Source organism: Schistocerca serialis, chromosome 6 (assembly GCF_023864345.2).
Source record: "Schistocerca serialis cubense isolate TAMUIC-IGC-003099 chromosome 6, iqSchSeri2.2, whole genome shotgun sequence".
NCBI lineage: Eukaryota > Metazoa > Arthropoda > Insecta > Orthoptera > Acrididae > Schistocerca > Schistocerca serialis.
The window spans coordinates 102,898,661-102,921,848 of NC_064643.1; the positions used below are offsets into that span (position 1 = coordinate 102,898,661).

A 23,188-nucleotide genomic window follows, 5' to 3' on the forward strand; every position below is an offset into this window, starting at 1 on the left:
AAAGGCCGTTTTTAAATAAATCATTATAAGAACTGATCAAGTATTTTTAAAGCTACATTATGAAAATTGTTATTTGACTCCTCGGTTACAAATAAAAAAATACATGTCTCAATGTTTTTGGAAATTCAACACCTTAAGGGAGTGAAACACAGGGTGAAAAATGTTATGAAACTGTTTTATTATGAAAGCATTTTCAAAGCTAAATCTATGAAAATTTGTATTAGGCTTCTCTCTTAGAAATAAAAAGTACGTGTTCCTACGTATCTGGCAATTTAGCCCCTTTTCTTTTTGCTTGATCAGTCTTTTGAGTGGTTTGATGCGGCCCGTCACGAATTCCACTCCTTAGGGGGTGATATAGGGGATGTAAATTTTTAGGAAGTTAAGAAAGATAACTTAAATCTATGAAAATTGGAATTTCACTTCTCGCCTAGATAAAAGAAATGTGTGTTAGGAGATGAAAGTTTCTATGAAAATATCACCTCAAGAACTCAAAAAGCGTGATCGACAAAAACCTTGAATTCCAGCTACCAGAATCCTTTTTGATCAGAAGTGCATTCGGCAAAGACCATCGTTCTGCGGCTGTAACTAGCGTGGAAAGTTCAGGTGCAGTAATTTGTTAACAATATAACAAATCGATTAAATAAAACAAAAAAATCTGCGTAGACCAAAGTGTACGCGAAAGAAGCAACGGCCGCTAAGCTAGTATAATAAATACAATGCATCAAATGAAGTAAAACGATATGTCATCCAACTCCATTCGTACAACTCTGAAACACAGAAGTGGCGGCAAAAAAATATCGTAATAATGCATTTGCTATGTCATGCAGTATACCAAAACGTGTCATTAAAGTTTAGGATGCATGCATCCCCCCTCTGTAGTACTTCCTATAATAGATACACCTCCACTGTTGGCTACTTCCTATCGTAGATGCATCCCACTCTCTAGGAGCACATAAATTTGTGTCTTTCTGTTCTTACACCTCTCACCACACATTTAACAGGGGGTGGGTCTAAGTGAGCTCACAGCGCTAGGGAAGTAGTGGTTAACACGTAAAATAGCGCGAATATGTCAAGATATTTTGATTTAAATGGCTGAAGCTGGCAGCTAAGTCGAAAAGCTAGCTCCATTAATTTACATCCGCAACTCTGCTCAGGACATATTCGTCTTTTTTGTGGTACTATATGAGCATTTCTCATTCTGGTTCCCAACTTTTACTGTACCATAATGTTGACATTAGAGTGCCTTAGCTTGAGAATCGATGTAGATTTTTGTTTCCTCGGGCAACGTCTGATGCGGTATAGGTGCTTTTACTGTCTTTCGAACCATGTTGCTTACATCGAGGTAACGGATAAAGCTTTAACAAAACAAAAGGACAACAATGAACTAAATGCGTTTGTCTGCCTTATTACAACATTTGAAGCCATTCGTACAACTCTGAAACACAGAAGTGGTGGCAAAAAAATATCGTAATAATGCATTTTTTATTTATTTGATTAACTTAAAACATTTCCGCGCATCTAGTTCATGCAAGTAAGAATTGTACGTCCTACATTTAGCTCGACTTTAACTGTATCTCTACAACTGGAGATTATGTGTAGAGTTTGTGAAAGTCACTAAGTGCTCTCTTTCTCAAATACTGGGTGAATAAAGTCTAGGAATTCGCGCGTTGTAGGCTACATTTCTTTTCACTCCCACCCCAACCTCTATGATAGTTAGACGGTTCTTATCCCCACAGTGACAATTTCCCGACAGTAAGTGAAATGTGCACCCAGTTTGGTTGAAATCGGCCCAGTGGTTTAGGAGGAAATGTGGAACGTACACACGTACATTTTTATAATACATTGAAGAGGCAAAGAAACTGGTACACCTGCCTAGCATCCTGTAGCGCCCCCGCGAGCACGCAGAAGTGCCGCAACACGACTTGGAATGGACTCTACTAATGGCTGAAGTAGGCTGGACGGAATTGACACCATGAATCCTGCAGAGCTGTCCACAAATCCGTAAGATTAAAAGGGGGTGGAGATCTGTTCTGAACAACACGCTCCATGGCATCCCAGATATGCTCAATGCTGTTCATGTCTGGTGAGACTGGTAGCCGGCGGAAATGTTTGAACTCAGAAGAGTGTTGCTGGAGCCACTCTGTAGCAATTCTCGACGTGCCCTGCTGAAATTGTCCAATGCACAATGGACGGAATGCACAATGGACGTTAATGGATGCAGGTGATCAGACAGGATGCCTACGTACGTGTCACCTGTCAGAGTCGTAGCTAGACGCATCAGCAGTCCCTTATGACTTGAACTGACCAGGCCCCACACCGTTAAAGAGCCTCCGCCATCTTGAAGAGTCCCCTGCTGACATGCAGGGTCCGTGGATTCATGAGGTTGTCTCGATATCCGCACACGATCATCCTCTTGATACAATTTGAAACGAGACTCGTCTTACCACGTAACATGTTTCCAGTCATCAATAGTCCAGTGTCATGGTTGACGGGCCTGGAAGAGGCGTAAAGCTCTGTGTCGTGCAGTCAACAAGGGAACACAAGTGGACCAACGGCTCCGAAAGCCCATATCGATGATGTTTCATTGAATGATTCGCACGCTGGCACTTGTTCATGGCCCTGCTCTGAAATCTGCAGCAATTTGCGGAAGGATTGCACTTCTTTCATTGAACGATTCTCTTCAGTCGTTGTTAGTCCCGTTCTTGCAGGATCTTTTCCCTGCCAAAGCGATGTCGGAGATTTGATGTTTGTCTGGATTCTTGATATTCACGGAGCACACGTGAAATGGTCGTACGGAAAATCCGCACTTCATCGCTACCTCGGAGACACTGTGCCCCACCGCTTATGCACCGACTATAACACCACGTTCAGACTCACTTAAATCTTGATAACCTGCTATTTTAACACAAGTAACCGATCTAAGAACAGCGCCAGACACTTGTTGTCATATATAGGCGTGGCCGACCGCAGCACCGTATTTGAATACGAATGCCTATGCCAGTTTCTTTGGCGCTTCAGTGTATATATAGATAGTATTCTGTTTTGTACAAAAGACTTATTTTCTGCAACAGTTCCAGTGTGTACTGTTGCATTTGTTTTGATTCGCAAACTATTAATATGCTCGCTAAATTGACGTATATCGTTTGAAAGTGAAGTGGTGCTTAGCGGGGACAAATTGCACAGGAGCGCGTTATCATTGGTAGTCTAAGCCAGGGGTCTCCAAACTTTTTAGTTTGGGCCACATTGACTCCTCCACGAAGTCATAAGGGCCAAGATCTACCTAGTGGGACTAAAGCACCCTAGCACTCCATGATCACCGTAATGTAAGGCTAAAGGAAAGATGAAATCCCAAAAATCTAAGGTTGTGGGAATAGCTAGCATTGAAACGAACTACGATTTTTATTTAATTACACAATTTTGATTGGTGGACGTACCTGACCGAAATTCTGGCGTATTTTATTCTGGCGAATTTCACCGACAAAATAGTATGTCACTGCACATTCTTCACGAAAGCGTCCTGCAAAGTTAACGAAATCTCAAAATCATTGTTAGCAACACTATTACTGCAAGACGTAACAGAGGTAGAGTATGTCGACGCGTTGTTATGTCAAGCGGCGCAACAATAAGTTTAGTTATGTAGTCTTGTAGCGAGTAGCAGAGCCAACGTCGCGGCGTATTGGTCGCGATAGGCCTGGAAAGTCAATTGTTGGCAGTATAGGTACCACCTCAAAAATTTGGCGGGACGGTTTCGGCCCGCGAGCCGTAGTTTGGAGACCCCTGGTCTAAGCTAACGTCTGCTGCAGAAGTCAGGAAGGTAACGCAGTGAACAGAACAGAAACGCCCAGAAAGCTGTATTGCTGCGGGCTGTGCAGCTGGCTCCGCGTGCGGTCCGCCTACTGCCTACTTCCTTCCTTCTCTTCCGTCTGCCGTCCCTCATTCTCTCCGGACGGGGAACGGTCGTGCCGACGTGAAATTGGATAATGACGGCCGCAGCAAGGACAACACAGTCGCAACTTTGTAACTACGCTAAATTGTATCGAATTAATAGGAGGGGCCGGGGGTGGGTCGCGTAATGGCAGATCTACGAGTGGCGGAGCGGGACCACGGAGCACCCCCAAGGCCGCGTGGCTTCCCACCGCGGCCTTCAGCACTTTGTCGCCCCCCGTCTGCAGTATTCCTCTATAAACGATTCTCGTTACCTTAGCCGCATAAAGCTGCGTACACGACGTTACGACCGCAGCCGCTATCCGCTCTTCGTCAAGAGTACCACTCACAAATGGTCTTGCTGCACACTGTGTCTACAGGGTGGTCCATTGATAGTGACCGGGCCAAATATCTCATGAAATAAGCGTCAAAGGAAAAAACTACAAAGAACGAAACTCGTCTAACTTGAAGGGGGAAACCAGATGGCGCTATGGCTGGCCCACTAGATGGCGCTGCCATAGGTCAAACGGATATCAACTGCGTTTTTTAAAATAGGAACCCCCATTTTTTATTACATATTCGTGTAGTACGTAAATAAATATGAATGTTTTAGTTGGACCACTTTTTTCGCTTTGTGTTAGATGGAGCTGTAATAGTCACAAACGTGACGTGGTATCACGTCAGTGCGCACGGCATTTGCTTCGTGATACATTACCCGTGTTAAAATGGACCGTTTACCAGTTGCGGAAAAGGTCCATATCGTGTTGATATATGGCTATTGTGCTCAAAATGCCCAACGGGCGTGGGCTATGTATGCTGCTCGGTATCCTGGACGACATCATCCAGGTGTCCGGACCGTTCGCCGGATAGTTACGTTATTTAACGAACAGAAAGTCTTCAGCCACATGTGAAACGTCAACCACGACCTGCAACAAATGATGATGCCCAAGTAGGTGTTTTAGCTGCTGTCGCGGCTAATCCGCACATCAGTAGCAGACAAATTGCGCCAGAATCGGGAATCTCAAAAACGTCGGTGTTGAGAATGCTACATCAACATCGATTGCACCCGTACCATATTTCCATGCACCAGGAATTGCATGGCGACGACTTTGAACGTCGTGTACACTTCTGCCACTGGGCACAAGAGAAATTACGGGACGATGACACATTTTTTGCAGGCGTTCTATTTAGCGAAGAAGCGTAATTCACCAACAGTGGTAACGTAAACCGGCATAATATGCACTATTAGGTAACGGAAATGCACGATGCCTGCGACAAGTGGAACATCAGCGACCTTGTCAGGTTAATGTATGGTGCGGCATTATGGGAGGAAGGATAATTGGTCCCCATTTTATCGATGGCAATCTAAATGTTACAATGTATGCTAGTTTTCTACGTAATGTTCTACCGATGTTACTACAAGATGTTTCACTGGATGACAGAATGGCGATGTGCTTCCAACATGATGGATGTCCGGCACATAGCTCGCGTGCGGCTGAAGCGGTATTGAATAGCATATTTCATGAGAGGTGAATTGGTTGTGGAAGCACCGTACCGTGACCCGCACGTTCACCGGATCTGACGTCCCCGGATTTCTTTCTGTGGGGAAAGTTGAAGGATGTTTGCTATCGTGATCCTCCGACAACGCCTGACAACACGCGTCAGCGCATTGCCAGTGCATGTGCGAACATTGCGGAAGGCGAACTACTCGCTGTTGAGAGGAATGTCGTTACACATATTGCCAAATGCATTGAGGCTCACGGACATCATTTTGAGCATTTATTGCATTAATGTGGTATTTACAGGTAATCACGCTGTAACAGCATGCGTTCTCAGAAATGATAAGTTCACAAATGTACATGTATCACATTGGAACAACCGAAATATAATGTCAAACGTACCTACGTTCTGTTATTTTAATTTAAAAAACCTACCTGTTACCAACTGTTCGTCTAAAATTGTGAGCCATATGTTTGTGACTATTACAGCGCCATCCATCACAAAGCGAAAGAAGTGGTCCAACTAAAACATTCATATTTCTTTACGTACTACACGAATATGTAATAAAAAATGGGGGTTCCTATTTTAAAAAACGCTGTTGGTATCTGTTTGACCTATGGCAGCGCTTCAGTTCGGAACCGCGCGACTGCTACGGTCGCAGGTTCGAATGCTGCCTCAGGCATGGATGTGTGTGATGTCCTTAGGTTAGTTAGGTTTAAGTAATTCTAAGTTCTAGGGGGACTGATGACCTCAGATGTTAAGTCCCATAGTGCTCAGAGCCATTTGAACCATTTGAACCTATGGCAGCGCCCTCTAGCGGGCAATCCATAGCGCCATCTGGTTTCACCCTTCAAGCTAGACAAGTTTCGTTGTTTGTAGTTTTTTCGTTTGATGCTTATTTCGTGAGGTATTTGGCCCGGTCACGATCAGTGGACCACCCTGTATAAACTGAAGAAGATCGAACACTGCTGAACGCGGTCTCTCCTGGAAGAACGCAACTGCCGTAAGGAAACACCAAGAAGTATTCATTCCAGCACGCTTTCCTTAACATCGATGGACATTATCGGGAGAGACACTTTGTAAATATAGTGACCGATAGCCTGTTAACCGATGTGGACACAGTATTACGCCAAAGGGCGATTGACGCTGGTTTTCGGTACTCGTCGAAAGACGCATACGCAGTTGAAGGCGTCAAGTTCCCCCGCAAAGCTCGCTGGAGAAACACGTCAGATGGGTGTCTCTTAAATTCACTTGAAATGTTGTTTCTTGTGGCTTTCAGTGAAAAGACTGGTCTGATCCAGCTCTCATCTGTCTTGTGCAAGCATCTTCACCTCTGCTTATTGACAGCTCTCTATATTCCTTTCAAGCTGGATATTGTGTTCTCATGGTCGCTCTCTGTAATTTTTCCCACACTTTCTTCCATTACCTAATTGCCGATCCGTGGTCTAGGGGTAGCCTCTTTGATTCGTAATCAAAACGTCTTCGGTACCGGGTTCCATCCCCGCCACTGCCTAGATTTTGATAAATAAACAGCATTGGCTGCCGAAGACTTCCGGCATAAGAAGTCAGCCTCATTCTGCCGACGGCCTTGTCAAAGAGGGCGGAGGAGCGGATAAAGGTTCAGGGCACTCTCTTGTCCTAGGGGTGGGAAATTGCCCCTAAAGGCGGAAGAATCAGCAATGATCTACGACATGAGGATGCAGAAGGCAATGGAAGCATTAAAGACACGGTACGTGTATCCACAGGACATGTGGCCTGTAATTGAAGAAGTGTCGTGATGACCTCTCCATTGGCAAAAGATTCCAGAATAGTCCCCCATTCGGATCTCCGGGAGGGGACTCCAAGGGGGAGGTTACCATGAGAAAAAGACTGAATAATCAACGAAAGGATAACGTTCTACGAGTCGGGGCGTGGAATGTCAGAAGCTTGAACGTGGTAGGGAATCTAGAACATCTGAAAAGGGAAATGCAAAGGCTCAATCTAGATATAGTAGGGGTCAATGAAGTGAAGTGGAAGGAAGACTAGGATTTCTGGACAGATGAGTCTCGGGTAATATCAACAGCAGCAGAAAATGGTATAACAGGTGTAGGATTCGTTATGAATATGAAGGTAGGGCAGAGGGTGTGTTATTGTGAACAGTTCAGTGACCAGGTTGTTCTAATCAGACCAACACCGATAACGATATTTCAGGTATACATGCCGACGTCGCAAGCTGAAGGTGAACAGATAGAGAAAGTGTATGAGGATATTGAAAGGGTAATGCAGTATGTAAAGGGGGACGAAAATCTAATAGTGATGGGCGACTGGAATGCAGTTGTAGGGGAAGGAGTAGAAGAAAAGGTTACAGGAGAATATGGGCTTGGGACAAGGAATGAAAGAGGAGAAAGACTAATTGAGTTCTGTAACAAGTTTCAGATAGTAATAGCGAATACCCTGTTCAAGAATCACAAGAGGAGGAGGTATACTTGGAAAAGGCCGGGAGATACGGGAAGATTTCAATTAGATTACATCATGGTCAGACAGAGATCCCGAAATCAGATACTGGATTGTAAGGCGTACCCAGGAGCAGATATAGACTCAGATCACAATATAGTAGTGATGAAGAGTAGGCTGAAGTTCAAGACATTAGTCAGGAAGAATCAATACGCAAAGAAGTGGGATACGGAAGTACTAAGGAATGACGAGATACGTTTGAAGTTCTCTAGCGCTACAGATTTAGCAATAAGGAATAGCGCAGTAGGCAGTACAGTTGAAGAGGAATGGACATCTCTAAAAAGGGCCATCACAGAAGTTGGGAAGGAAAACATAGGTACAAAGAAGGTAGCTGCGAAGAAACCATGGGTAACAGAAGAAATACTTCAGTTGATTGATGAAAGGAGGAAGTACACATATGTTCCGGAAAAATCAGGAATACAGAAATACAAGTCGCTGAGGAATGAAATAAATAGGAAGTGCAGGGAAGCTAAATGGCTGCAGGAAAAATGCGAAGACATCGAAAAAGATATGATTGTCGGAAGGACAGACTCAGCATACAGGAAAGTCAAAACAACCTTTGGTGACATTAAAAGCAACGGTGGTAACATTAAGAGTGCAACGGGAATTCCACTGTTAAATCCAGAGGAGAGAGCAGATAGGTGGAAAGAATACATTGACAGGCTCTATGAGGGTGAAGATTTGTCCGATGTGATAGAAGAAGAAACAGGAGTTGATTTAGAAGAGATAGGGGATCCAGCATTAGAATCGGAATTTAAAAGAGCTTTGGAGGACTTACGGTCAAATAAGGCAGAAGGGATAGATAACATTCCATCAGAATTTCTAAAATCATTGGGGGAAGTGGCAACGAAACGACTATTCACATTGGTGTGTAGAATATATGAGTCTGGCGACATACCATCTGACTTTCGGAAAAGCATCATCCACACAATTCCGAAGACGGCAAGAGCTGACAAATGCGAGAATTATGGCACAATCAGCTTAACAGCTCATGCATCGAAGCTGCTTACAAGAATAATATACAGAAGAATGGAAAAGAAAATTGAGAATGCGCTAGGTGACGATCAGTTTGGCTTTAGGAAAAGTAAAGGGACGAGAGAGGCAATTCTGACGTTACGGCTAATAATGGAAGCAAGGCTAAAGAAAAATCAAGACACTTTCATAGGATTTGTCGACCTGGAAAAAGCGTTCAACAATTTAAAATGGTGCAAGCTGTTCGAGATTCTGAAAAAAGTAGGGGTAAGCTATAGGGAGAGACGGGTCATATACAATATGTACAACAACCAAGAGGGAATAATCTATCCTGAGTGAAAGTGAAGAAGAATTAAATGATCCTCTGAACGGAATGGTCTAGTGAGTACACAGTACGGTTTGAGAGTAAATCGGAGAAAGACGAAGGTAATGAGAAGTAGTAGAAATGAGAACAGTGAGAAACTCAACATCAGGATTGATGGTCACGAAGTCAATGAAGTTAAGGAATTCTGCTACCTAGGCAGTAAAATAACCAATGACGGACGGAGCAAGGAGGACATCAAAAGCAGACTCGCTATGGAAAAAAAGGCATTTCTGGCCAAGAGAAGTCTACTAATATCAAATACCGGCCTTAATTTGAGGAAGAAATTTCTAAGGATGTACGTCTGGAGTACAGCATTGTATGGTAGTGAAACATGGACTGTGGGAAAACCGGAACAGAAGAGAATCGAGGCATTTGAGATGTGGTGCTATAGACGAATGTTGAAAATTAGATGGACTGATAAGGTAAGGAATGAGGAGGTTCTATGCAGAATCGGAGAGGAAAGGAATATGTGGAGAACACTGATAAGGAGAAGGGACAGGATGATAGGACATCTGCTAAGACATGAGGGAATGACTTCCATGGTACTAGAGGGAGCTGTAGAGGGCAAAAACTGTAGAGGAAGACAGAGATTGGAATACGTCAAGCAAATAATTGAGGACGTAGGTTGCAAGTGCTACTCTGAGATGAAGAGGTTAGCACAGGAAAGGAATTCGTGGCGGGCCGCATCAAACCAATCAGTAGACTGATGACAAAAAAAAAAAAAAAAAAAAAAAAAAAAAAAAAAAAAAAAAAAAAAAAATGTTACGGCCTAAAGTCAAGCGCCGGTAAGCCAGTCAGGAATGGGAGAGCAGAGTGGGCTGTGAAGAAGAAGTCAGCCAATCGCACGCAGACCGACTCCTCTCCAGGACGACAACGCGACAGCAGCGGGCTTCATACGAAGAGGACATAAGCGCCGTGCTGTACTTGCCGCGGACCGATACTTCAGCAGCTTCGACACTAGTTATTTCGATTGTACTGTGTAGCTTTGTCTATAGTGAAGAAGCTTGTTTATTTCATAGATCGCCCTTTGCTTGCGACACTTCCGTATTATTGTCAGTTACATATTGTCATTTTCTTTGCGTAATGAAACTCATTAATACGATTTGCTTGAAAGCCGGCCGGTGTGACAGAGCGGTTCTAGGCGCTTCAGTCCGGAACTGCGATGCTGCTACGCTCGCAGGTTCGAACCCTGCCTCGGGTATGGGTAAGTGTGATGGCCTTAGGTTATTTAGGTTTAAGTAGTTCTAAGGCTAGGGGACTGATGACCTGTGATGTTAAGTTCCATAGTGCTTAGAGCCATTTGAACTATTTGCTTGAATTGTTGTATAGCTGTCCGACAAAGCAGGTTTCCTAGACTCCCCATAGTTGACGACTAGGCAGGATTCAACACTTAACGTCTCAGGATGTGTACTACTAGCCGATCCTTTAAGCAAAGTTCTGCTACAAATTTCTTATTTCCCGTTACGATTCAGCACCTCCTCATTAGTTATGTGATCTACCTTAGCATTCATCTGTAGCACTAAGTTTCGAATGCTTCTATTCTCTTCTTGTCTGAACTGCCAGTCGTCCACTTCTACGCAAGACTACACCCCAGACAAATATCTTCAGAAAATACTTCCTAACACGGAAATTTGTATTCCATATTAATAAATTCCTCTTCTTCATAAAAGGTTTTCTTTAAATTCCCAGTCTCCATTTTATGTTCGCTGTACTTTGGCCGTCGTCTGTTATTTTGCTGCCCAAATTGCGTAACTTATAGACTATTTTTACTGCCTCATTTCCTAATCTGATTTTCGCAGCGTCACCTTCTTTTATTCGAGTTCATTCCATCACCCTTGTTTTGTTGTTACTCATCTTATAACCCGTTTTAAGATACTACCCATTACGTTCAATTGCACTCTCCCATCTCTCAAGTTTTTCTTTATTGCCCATGAACTTTCCAGATTTCTCCTTGGCTCCTTTAACGCTTACCCAATATGCAGATTGAATAAGAACTCCCCTCTCAACCACTGCTTCCCTTTCGCGACCTTCGACTCTTTTAAAATCAGTCTGGTTTCTGTAGAAATTGTGAGGTAACTTTTGCACCCTGTTTTTTATCCCTAGCTACATTCACCTACATCTATAAAACGCAAACCTCATTACGTTGTGTGGTGGAGGGAACTTTGTATTCCAGTTACAGTTCCCCATTTTCCTGTTCCAGTAGCTAACGGTTCGCGGGAAGAGTGACTGCTGTTAAGCTCCCTGTGACCGCGTATCTCTCTAAGTTTATGTTGATAGTCTTTTCACGATACGAAGGCGGAAACAATATATTAGTTGCCTCTTCTAGGAACGTACGCTCTTTTCAATTTAACAGTAGATCATACCATGATTCAGAACGCCTGTTTTGCAGGCTCTGCCACTGGAGTTCCTTCAACATTACCGCGACGCTTTCGCGCTTACTAAATGAATCTGTAACGAAACGTGTTGCTCTTCTTTGGCTCTTCTCTACCTCCTCTATCAGTACTACGTGGTTCGTATAGAATTTCAGAGAGTATTGCAGTCGACACAGTCGAAAGGTTTCCCCAACTCTGCGAATGTTCTTTTTCTTCAGTCTATCGTGTAAGATAAGCAGTAGGATCTCTATGGCTTTGCCTATTCCTACATTTCACCGGTATCTGTTCTTCCCAAGATTGACTTCTACCAGGCTTTCCATTCTTCTGTACATAATTCGTGTCAATGTCTTGCAACTATGACTTATTAAGGAAACCGGAAGATTAAGTAAAATTTTTGGGTATTACTCGGATAGTTTGTAAAATGTTCATGGCCCCAGCGGTAAACTCGTCCTCTTCACCATTGTTGATGCACCTTCCCTGGGATAAGGGAGCTTTGTCCAGCCTGGAGACTATTGGCCTCTGCGTAATGTTTCTAGATGGGTTGTAGTCGGGACCTACTACTGTATGCTGGCTGAAGGTATAAGACTTATCCATTACAGCAAGCGTTTCTATTGTCTTTAGTTGGACATAAAATTCTGGCAAGAAGCAGCGTTTTGCAGTGGACTGTTATTAGCGCGAGTAGGAAAGAAGCCCGTGAACATGGCTGCATTTCTGCTCCTTAAACTAATGCTCTGGAGACCTGAATGTTGGAACACTAATGTGGTGCGAATTTGAGCTCACTAAACTCAGCTGTGAGTCGGAAGACCTCCCAGGTGCAGGAAGAAAGTAGTGGGATACGTGGGGCGGCGGTCGTATTTGAAGAGTGTTGAGTGTATCGAAACGTGCGTATGATCAGAAAAGTTGTTCTTGCGATAAAGAAAGTTTTTAAAAGAATCTGCCATGCATGGGGGTAGAAATTCTGCGCAGTGTTGCAGTTATGGTCAGCGTGTGCAAACTCGCCTGATAACAATGAGTGAAGCCAATAGCTAGCTGCAGGTGGTGTTCAGTTAAAGTGAAGGACTTGGTGAGGTTTAATTGATACCAGTTAGTTCCATCCGTTTCATCAAGAAAAGAAGTACGACATACACACATCAAAAAAAGTTTTGCATCACCTCGGTTCTGATAGTTCCGGAACCTGTACAGAGAATTGGAATAGAGATCAACATAACCACGCATTGCATGTTGTACCATCATACAGCGAGAGCTTCGGAGGTGGTGGTCCAGATTCCTTTAGACACCGGTACCTCTAATATCCAGTAGCACGTCCGCTTGCATTGATGCATGCCCGTATTCGTCGTGGCATACTATCCAAAAGTTCATCAAGGCTCTGTTGGTTCAGATTATCCCACTTCTCAACGGCGATTCGTCGTAGAGCCTTCAGAGTGGTTGGTGGGTCACGTCGTCCATAAACAGCCATTTTCAATCTATCCCAGGCATGTTCGATAGGTTTCATGTTTGGAGAACATGCTGGCCACTCCAGTCAAGAAATGTCGTTATCCTGAAGAAAGTCATTCACAAGATGTGCATGATGAGGGCGCGAATTGTCGTCCATGAAGGAGAATGCCTCGCCAACATGCTGCCGATATGGTTGCACTATCTGTCGGAGGATGGCATTCACGTGTCGTACAGCCATTATCACACCTTCCATGACCACCAGCGGCGCACGTCGGCCCCGCATAATACCACCCCAAAACAGCAGGGACCCTCCATCTTGTTGCACTCGCTGGACAGTGTGTCTAAGGCGTTCAGCCTGACCGGGTAGCCTCCAAACACGTCTCCGACAGCTGTCTGTTTGAAGGCATATGCGACACTCATCGGTGAAGAGAACGTGATGCGAATCCTGAGCGGTCCATTCGGCATGTTGTTGGGCCCGTCTGTCCTGCGCTGCATGGTGCCGTGATTGCAAAGATGGACCTCGCCATGGACGTCGGGAATGAAGTGCGTCCAATTCCGCATCCAGTGCTGGAGCTGTGTCGCGGGAGTTATCTCTCCCCTGGGCAACAGTTCAAAAAATTTTGCGCCGCGTTTCACTCTGGCATCCCTAGAAGATTCATGTGCACCAAATGAAGATAGGCTACAAAGCCGTGGTTTTGTCCTTTGTTTTTTGGCACGCATTGAAACGGGTGATATATGGCCAGGGAATATTCTTTGGACAGACGAGGCACATTTTACTCTGCACGATGCCGTGAATACACAGAACTGCCGCATATATGGTTCTACTCTGCCACACGTTGTGCAGTAACATCCACTGCACTCAGGTTATTTGACAGTGCGATGTGGTTTCTCAAGCTTTATCGTTCTCGTTCTGTTTTTCTTCGAGGAGACGGCATCTCACGGGCGTGGTGTACAGTGCCATGTTGCAGGTCGTGAGGACCTCCCTGTCCAACACGTGATTCCAGCTTTGCAACTACGCAACTGTCTCCACACCACTATTTTCGTGCAAGATTGGGCGACACCACATGTCACTTGCCAGTTACAATATTTGCTTCGAGAAGCTTTCAGCTCTGGGCTGTTGCAAAGTGCGCAGCCTTAAAGATACCCCGACCCCATTCCATGTGACTTCTGGCTGTGGGGATATCTCTGTCGGAGATATGTCTGGACTCTTCCTGATCCGAAGGATACTCTACAAAGAAATAAGCTGCGAGGAACTGTCGACCGTGCCGTGATGCGGATGCAGCATATTACTGAGTCTGGAGACCATATTGAACATTCAGAATGAAATTTTCACTCTGCAGCGGAGTGTGCGCTGATATGAAACTTCCTGGCAGATTAAAACCGTGTGACAGACCGAGACTCGAATTCGGAACATTTGGCTATCGTGGACAAGTGCTCTACCAACTGAGCTACCCAAGCACGACTCACGACCCATTCTCATAGCTTTAATTCCTCCAGTATCTCATCTCCTACCCTCAAAACTTTACAGAAGCTCTGCTGCAGATCTTGCAGAACTAGCACTCGTGGAAGAAAGGATATTGCGGAGACGTGACTTACCCACAGCCTGGGGGATGTTTCCAGAATGAAGCTCGAAAGGTAGGAGACGTGGTACTGGTGGAATTAAAGCTGCGAGGCCTGGCGGAGTGGCCGAGCGGTTCTAGGCGCTGCAGTGTGGAACCGCGCGATCGCTACGGTCGCAGGTTCGAATCCTGCCTCGGGCGCGAATGTGTGTGATGTCCTTAGGTTAGTTAGGTTTAAGCAGTTCTAAGTTCTAGGGGACTGATGACCTCAGATGTTAAGTCCCATAGTGCTCAGAGCCATTTGAACCATTTTTTTTAAAGCTGTGGGGGGTGGTCGTGAGTCGTGCTTGGGTAGCTCAGTTGGCAGAGCACTTGCCCGCGAAAGACAAAGGTCTCGAATTCGAGTCTCGGTCCGGCACAAAGTTTTAATCTGCCAGGAAGTTTCATATTGAACATGTTTTATATTGTGAGCATATCGTAATAAACGTGGCAAAACCACCGTTAGGGTCTATCAAGTGTTTCATAGTTCTCCCCCGTTGGCTCCCCTCACACCGCACTTCGACAGCTAATAGCGCCGTATTTTTATCTGATGGCGGAAACTGGAACTATTATTTTTTTCTGCACGCTCCGCTAGGACACCGATTAATGGACGTACGTACGATGTTTCAGCACCCTGCGATGTATACGGCCCGCGCTACAGCACTCGCAGCACCGTCAGCTTAATAATAACAACCCGCGTACGTCTGCCCGACCACCTAAAACGATACGCGGTGTGTTGTGTGTCCTCGTGCAGACGCGTGTTGTGCCAGAGGCTGGCTGTGTAGCGCTGTATGTGGTGAAGAACAGCGGCCGCTGTGGCCGGCACGCCCTGATTTACGGTGAGGCGGCAGTCGGCTGCCGACCGCCCGCTCCCGGTGATACGCGCGACCGCTCGGCGCCTGGACGGTGCCTGCGGCTTGTCCCTGCCAGAGGACGGGTCTTAAACTACCGCTCTGGTAAAAGCGTCGGAGGCGGCTACTGCTTGCAGCGCAGTTCCGAGCATCTGCTCCTCACAGCCACGACTGTATGTACAGGTGGTCAGCACGTGCATCAGGATCGCTCGTTCCTAGAGAACTTGGCCCCTTCTCGGAAAGTGCGCTGGATAGAAACTCCGGTACTGGCGCTCATGAGGGAGGCGACTCGAGCAAGTCGCAACGGAAGAGATACCGGCGAAGTCTCATCATGAATAATTTGCGACGAAAGTAGACGACTAATGAATATATTTTAATCTTTGCAATCTCTTCCCTTCTTGCTTACAAACGTCGCAGTATTAGTTGGTGATGCACATGCCTAGAATCACGTATGAGGTGATTTAAAGACTGATCAGTGCAAGAAATTATATTCTTCAACAGTTGCGCTACAACTAACGAACGCTTCTTACAAGGGAACCTCCCCATCGCACCCCCCTCAGATTTAGTTATAATTTGGCACAGTGGATAGGCCTTGAAAAACTGAACACAGATCAATCGAGAAAATAGGAAGAAGTTGCGTGGAACTATGAAAAATAAGCAAAATATACAAACTGAGTAGTCCATGCGCAAGATAGGCAACATCGAGGACTGTATGAGCGTAGGAGTGCCGTGGTCCCGTGGTTAGAGTGAGCAGCTGCGGAACGAGGGGTACTTGGTTCAAGTCTTCCCTCGAGTGAAAATTTTGATTTTTTTATTTTCGCGAAGTTATGATCTGTCCGTTCGTTCACTGACGTCTCTGTTCACTGTAATAAGTTTAGTGTCTGTGTTTTGCGACCGCACCGCAAAACCGCGCGATTAGTAGACGAAAGGACGTGCTTTTCCAATGGGAACCGAAAACATTTGATCGCAAGGTCATAGGTCAACCGATTCCTCCACAGGAAAACACGTCTGATATATTCTATACGACACTGGTGACGGCATGTGCATCACATGACAGGAATACGTTGTCGACCCACCTAGCTTGCACACTTGGCGAATGGGTAAAAAGATTCTTCTACCTTGCCTGATTTAGGTTTTCTTGTGTATGTGATAATCACTCCCAAAAAGTGATGAGAACATAAGAGTTTGTCAGATAATAATTGTCTGAAAACAAAAAATTAAATTTTTCACTCGAGGGAAGACTTGAACCTAGTACCTATCGCTCCGCAGCTGCTCACGCTAACCACGGGACCACGGCGCTCCTGAGCTCATGCTGTCGTTGAAGGCGCCTATCTTGCCATGGACTACTCACTATGTATGTTTTACTGATTTTTTCATAGTTCCACACAACTTCTTCCTGTTTTCTCGATTGATCTGTGTTCAGTTCTTCAAGGCCTATCCACTGTGCCAACTTATAACTAAATCTGAGGGGGGTGCGATGGGGAGGTTCCCTTGTTAGCCATTCCGTTTGGCACTAAACATAGCCCACAGAACTAAGTACTATTTTCACCCACTGCCTGAAATAAAAAAAAAGAGATTAGTAAACATGTAGTTTCTCGAATAGAGCTCCCTATCTTATTCTCTTACCATTTGAAATAAACTGACCAAATTTTTTTCGAAATGAGAGTGCACCAAAAAGAAATCATTACGCCTATTATTCCGATAACGGTCCAAGGACTGCCTGTCTAATCTCTGGAACAGTTCTGAACCGATGGCCACGAAGTGGTTCCTTCAACTTCGGAATCAAATCAAATGGTTCAGATGGCTCTGAGCACTATGGGACTTAACATCTGAGATCATCAGTCCCCTAGAACTGAAAACTACTTAAACCTAACTAACCTAAGGACATCACACACATCCATGCCCGAGACAGGATTCGAACCTGCAACCGTAGCAGTCGCGGTTCCAGACTGAAGCGCGTAGAACCGTTCGGCCACAACGGCCGGCGGAATCAAATCAGTTCACAAGGACTTAAGTCCGGGGAGTATGGTGGATGGTACAGTACTTCCCAGTCCCATCGAGCGAACAGAGCAGCCACAGCTTGCGCTGTATACCCCCGCGCATTGTAATGCAAAATGATTGCGCAGAAAGTGTCGCAGCTTCTTTCGCAAAGCTGGTCGCAGGTGATACTCCAAAAATGAACAGTAATACTGTGCATTGATGATCTGCCGTGGAGGAACGTAATGCGTTAGGATAACACCATCACAGTGGTACAGGAGAATCACCATAACTTAAGACGGCTCTATTCGCACCATAAACAGAACAGGCTCTGATAACGGTATACTACGCCTTCCACACCGCTGGCAACGAGTTCTACACAACGCTGGTGACAGCTTTGAAGGACAGCAAGGGATGCAAACATGTAACTCTTTTGTATCGGTTGTGAATAAATAAGTTGCTAGTAATTAAGTTCCAACCCTCGTATACAACGTTTAACAGATGGTTGTTACATAACAAAAACTCAGTACACAGTTAAATGCACAGTAGTTCATCTGTTTACTTTAGCTGGACTTGTTGTAATCAGGAGATCTATCTTAGACGGCGTATAAGGTGCCTTATAAGACTAAGATGACAGCCAAGTCCGTCGAAACCAGCTGTCTATCAACAAAGAAATTGTGTTGCAATATTAGCTTTAGAAAGTTTTTATCGAGTAAAACGGATCGCTCCTTCTGGGTTCTCAACATGAGAAATGAAGTCTATTTATCATTCTTTAGTATTGATCGCATAGGTGCTGGTTGAGTGTGTCTCGTTTCTAGAAACTTTTCTGTTTACGGTAGTGCAGTGCCTGTGTTGTTTAGAAGTGCATTCGGTGACTACGGCCGTTATGAAATACATTAAATATATTCTCAGTTGTGAACACGGACAGCCGTCAGCTGTATTATCGAAAGACGAAAATGACAAGTTGTGTCGGACAGGGAAATATTAACTGAAGGACGCTTGCTCGGTGTCAGCGGATACATACGATACTGAAGTGCCTGAGTTGTTCAGAAATACGAAGCACTGTTCCTTCGGACATGCATGCATGTCCGCCCTGTACGGGAAAATACATAATGGATGTAGAAACCAGGCTGTAGACACTCGGTTGACGACGTATGGAGTTTAGGTCTAGCCCTAAGTTGTGCTCAGTTAGCCTAATGTTAAGGCGACCGCTTGCGATAAGTGGGAAATCCTTGTCCGGCACAAATTTTCGTTGTCGTTGTTCCATTATACATGCTTGTTCATGGGCGTTTCATGGTTTTCTGTTTGTTTGAACAGCTAAGCAGCCGGTGTGTGGCATGCACATTGTAACAACTCGCCTCACGAGGCCAATTCTGTTGGCGATACAGTCCACGTAGGACCTTGGCATGCTGGCCGTGCACCGCCTCCTCTTCTGCATTAGATATAGTTGCGCCACAGCACTGTTTAGGTTTACATTCAGCACATAACTTTTCCGGTCGTTAACGCAGTCTTGCGACACAGGAGCTGCTCCTGCCTCCCTATGTAGGACCCCAGTTGTTCGCAAGAGGCTGGGTGCCCCCCATACCAGTCGTCACACTACCTGCAACACCGTCGCTGATACCAGGGATCGAGGTTCGGTCCCCTGTGTGGCAGCGACACGCGCGCCCGCAGCACGGCTGTGGAGGCGGCTAGCACGTCTTGTACGCTGGAGGATGTGTTGACCTCTGCCTGCATCTCGCAGCCGACGCAACAGGTAATCTTTATAACGAATGTTAGGCCGAAGTTAGTATTCGATGAGAACACGGCTGTTAAATTAAACTCCCATCAGCGGCGGTTTATTTTGTGCGCAAATGATGACAGCTAATTAAGCAGAGGTTATGAGAAGGCCGCTCGGGACTGGTTCCTACGAGCGGAGGATCGGCTCGTGAGGACAAGAGGAAGCCTGTCGGTAACCGGAAACCGTTTCGCTTACGGTCGTCGCAGGAGAGTTAATATCATTAGAGGCAGCTGCTCAGCAGCGTTTAACGGAAAGGGATGGGTACTGTGGGCTAGCAATGGCTGTCGTTTCCTCTCGTATGCAGAGACGATGTAATCGTGCTAATTACTTCAGGTGTGTCTACCGGCAGCGAAATGTAGATATTCCTTTGTAGAAAGAGATGTCATCTGCTAATTTCGAGCCAGGTAGGACAGCTAATACTTTAAGAAATTACACGACTATCTTGCTACTTACCTGATATCTTCGTACATAATATTAAGAGGTAATTGCCAGCTGCCTGAAAACTTACTGTTTCCTGTAGGAACCAACAGTAGCTACACAGAATCCGTTACAAAGGTTATTAGATTGTTCTGTACGAATGCAAAAGTCAGCTTTACAATTTAATCACGCACTAAGTTCAAATGGTTGAAATGGCTCTGAGCACTATGGAACTTAACATCTGTGGTCATCAGTCCCCTAGAACTTAGAACTACTTAAACCTAACTAACCTAAGGACATCACACACATCCATGCCCGAGGCAGGATTCGAACCTGCGACCGTAGAGGCCACGCGGTTCCAGACTGAAGCGCCACGCACTTAGGTATGCTATAAACTTACTGACAAGGGAACCTCCCCATCGCAGCCCCCTCAGATTTAGTTATAAGTTGGCACAGTGGATAGGCCTTGAAAAACTGAACACAGATCAATCGAGAAAACAGGAAGAAGTTGTGTGGAACTATGAAAAGAAAGAAGCAAAATATACAAACTGAGTAGTCCATGTGCAAGATATACAACAGCTAGGACTGCCTGAGCTGATGGGAGCCATGGTCCCGTGGTTAGCGTGAGCAGTTGTGGAACGAGAAATCCTTGGTTCAAGCCTTCCCTGGAGTGAAAAGTTTAATTTTTTATATAATTAACTTCGCTCTCCAAAATTCCAGGACATGTTGAGATTTGCTTGGAAATATGCAGGATTTGACGGTCTACACACGGAAAAATTTGAAAACGTTAAAAACATATGTTTTGGCAGAGCACAGGGAAAACTGTGCGACTGTGAAAATGTTGCATTCACTTGTTGCAGTTTATGTGACAAACTCTTATGTTTTCATCACTTTTTTGGGAGTGATTATCACATCCACAAGAAAACCTAAATCGGGAAAGGTAGAAGAATCTTTTTACCCATTCGCCAAGTGTACAAGTTACGTGGGTCGACAACATATTCCTGTCATGTGACGCACAAGCCGTCACCAGTGTCGTATAGAATATATCAGACGTGTTTTCCTGTGGAGGAATCGGTTGACCTATGACCTTGCGATCAAATGTTTGCGGTTCCCATTGGAGAGGCGCGTCCTTTCGTCTACTAATCGCACAGTTTTGCGGTGCGGTCGCAAAACACAGACACTAAACTCATTACAGTGAACAGAGACGTCAATAAAAGAACGGACAGATCATAACTTCGCGAAAATAAAGAAAGTAAACTTTTCACTCGAGGGAAGACTTGAACCAATGACCTCTCGACCCGCAGCCGCTCACGCTAACCACGGCACCACGGCGCTCCTGAGTACGTCCTCTCCTAGATGTTGCCTACATTGCGCATGCAGTACTCAGTTTGTATATTTTGCTTATTTTTCATAGTTCCATACAACTTCTTCCTCTTTTCTCTATTCATCTGTGTTCAGTTTTTCAAGGACTATCGACTATGCCAAGTTATAACTAAATCTGAGGGGGGTGTGATGGGGAGGTTCCCTTGTGAGATGGCGCTGTTGCCGCACTCTTCGCACGGCAGTTAGATCGAATCGCGCTCTTCAGCGCTGGTTTGAACTTGCTCAAGTTGCTAAGAACTCCACTGCAAAATTTAGTAAGGGGTACTACGATGGATAGTAGTGTGGGGTAATGAATCAAGCCCCCGCGGCCCACGAGAAAGACAGCACGTGACACTGCATGTCTTACGAGAGCCAACAACCGTCACTATTTCAGACGAATTTATTTACACTACTGGCCATTAAAATTGCTACACCAAGAAGAAATGCAGGTGATAAACGGGTATTTATTGGACAAATATATTATACTACAACTGACATGTGATTACATTTTCACGCAATTTGGGTGCATAGATCGTGAGAAATCAGTACCCGTAAGAACCACCTCTGGCCTTAATAACGGCCTTGATACGCCTGGGCATTGAGTCAAACAGAGCTTGGATGGCGTGTACAGGTACAGCTGCCCAAGCAGCTGTTAGTTATTTTGATGTTTCCAGGATATTTTCTGAATGATCGATTGACTTGCCTACCCCACAAAACCCAGCGCATGGACCCACACATCGACTGTTTCTTCTCCCTGTCAGATTTTGAATGTCTTTATTTATTTATTTATGTTTCAGCTAACTCAACCTATGCAAAGCACAGCCTATTTATTCTTAAGCTAAAAAACAGAATTTCATTCGCTTTTTTCCATTTCACTCTGGCTCCTGCTGTCCTCTGCTAGTATAAAGCTGCGACTTTCTTTCAGTTACTTATCCCAATATTTGGGTGGCCTCTCTTGTGGTCTACGACTTTCTCTGAGACTCCACTCCAATACTGCCACTGTTGATCTTTCGTCATTTCTTCGTGAGATATGCCCAGCCCATTTACATTTTAGAGCCTGTGATTATTGGGCCTCCACAATATTCTGAAACATGTGCAGAAGTAGTGTCTTGCTCTTATACTAGAGAGGGACACAGGTACACCGAAGTTGTAACAGGACACATATACGTCATTCTAATGCACATTAATTCATCTAATATTATATTGCCGTGTGACTTGGGCTTCCCGCCGGGTGCAAGTCTTTCGATCTGTCGCTAGTTCGGCGACTTGCGCGTCGATGGGGATGAGGTGATGATGATTAGGACAACACAACACCCAGTCCCTGAGCGGAGAAAGTCTCCGACCCAGCCGGGAATCGAACCCGGGCCCTTATTATTGACATTCTGCTGCGCTGACCACTCAGCTACTGGGTGCGGACAATCGATCTAGTGATGGAGGTTTAAACTTGCGAAACTGGTCTTGATAATGAGTATACGGTAGCTGGTAACCGTAAACTTGTTGTTTCATTCGAAGACTATTGAAGTATACAATAGTCCTTTTAAGATAACTGCACAGAGCCAGACGTTAATTGTACACAAACCGATGTTTCCGGCATACAGGTGTGCTGCTGCCGTCCCTGAGCCTAGACAGACGACGCCTTAACCCCCGTGGTCCGTTCTGGGACGCCAGAGTGAACGGTTGTGTTGTGTTGTGTGTGTGGGCAGTGCCGGTGCAGCGACGAGGAGTGCTCGGAGACGAAGCGGCGCGTGGAGGTGTGCCGGCCCTGGGTGGAGAACATGACGCGCACCTCGCGCCTCAGCTGCCGCGCCGCGCAGGCCGTCTGCGACGCCGACCAGCTGTGCTACACGGCGCTCGACTTCTACCACCGCAACTGCCGCGCCATGTTCGCCGGCCGCCGCTGCTCGCACCGCTGCAACAACTCCATCTCCATCCTGCGCCGGCAGGTGAGACAGCGCCGCTCGTACCTGCCCCATGCTCCTCTTCCACCTGCTTCCATCTCTTAAATACCCCCTATCTTCCTGCTTCCATCTCTACACCTTCAATAGCATCTACAGGGTTATTACAAATGATTGAAGCGATTTCACAGCTCTACAATAACTTTCTTATTTGAGATATTTTCACAATGCTTTGCACACACATACAAAAAC

At 45.4% G+C, this 23,188-nt stretch overlaps 1 protein-coding gene across 1 annotated transcript in view; it reads left to right on the forward strand.

Annotated features, from left to right (window-relative positions):
- LOC126484399 (growth arrest-specific protein 1-like) overlaps positions 1-23,188 on the forward strand; it is a 256,134-nt gene that overhangs the window by 204,336 nt on the left and 28,610 nt on the right. Inside the window, exon 4 of the mRNA XM_050107900.1 lies at positions 22,745-22,984. Coding sequence (XP_049963857.1) covers positions 22,745-22,984 — 240 coding nt within the window. The remainder of the gene's footprint in view (positions 1-22,744; positions 22,985-23,188) is intronic.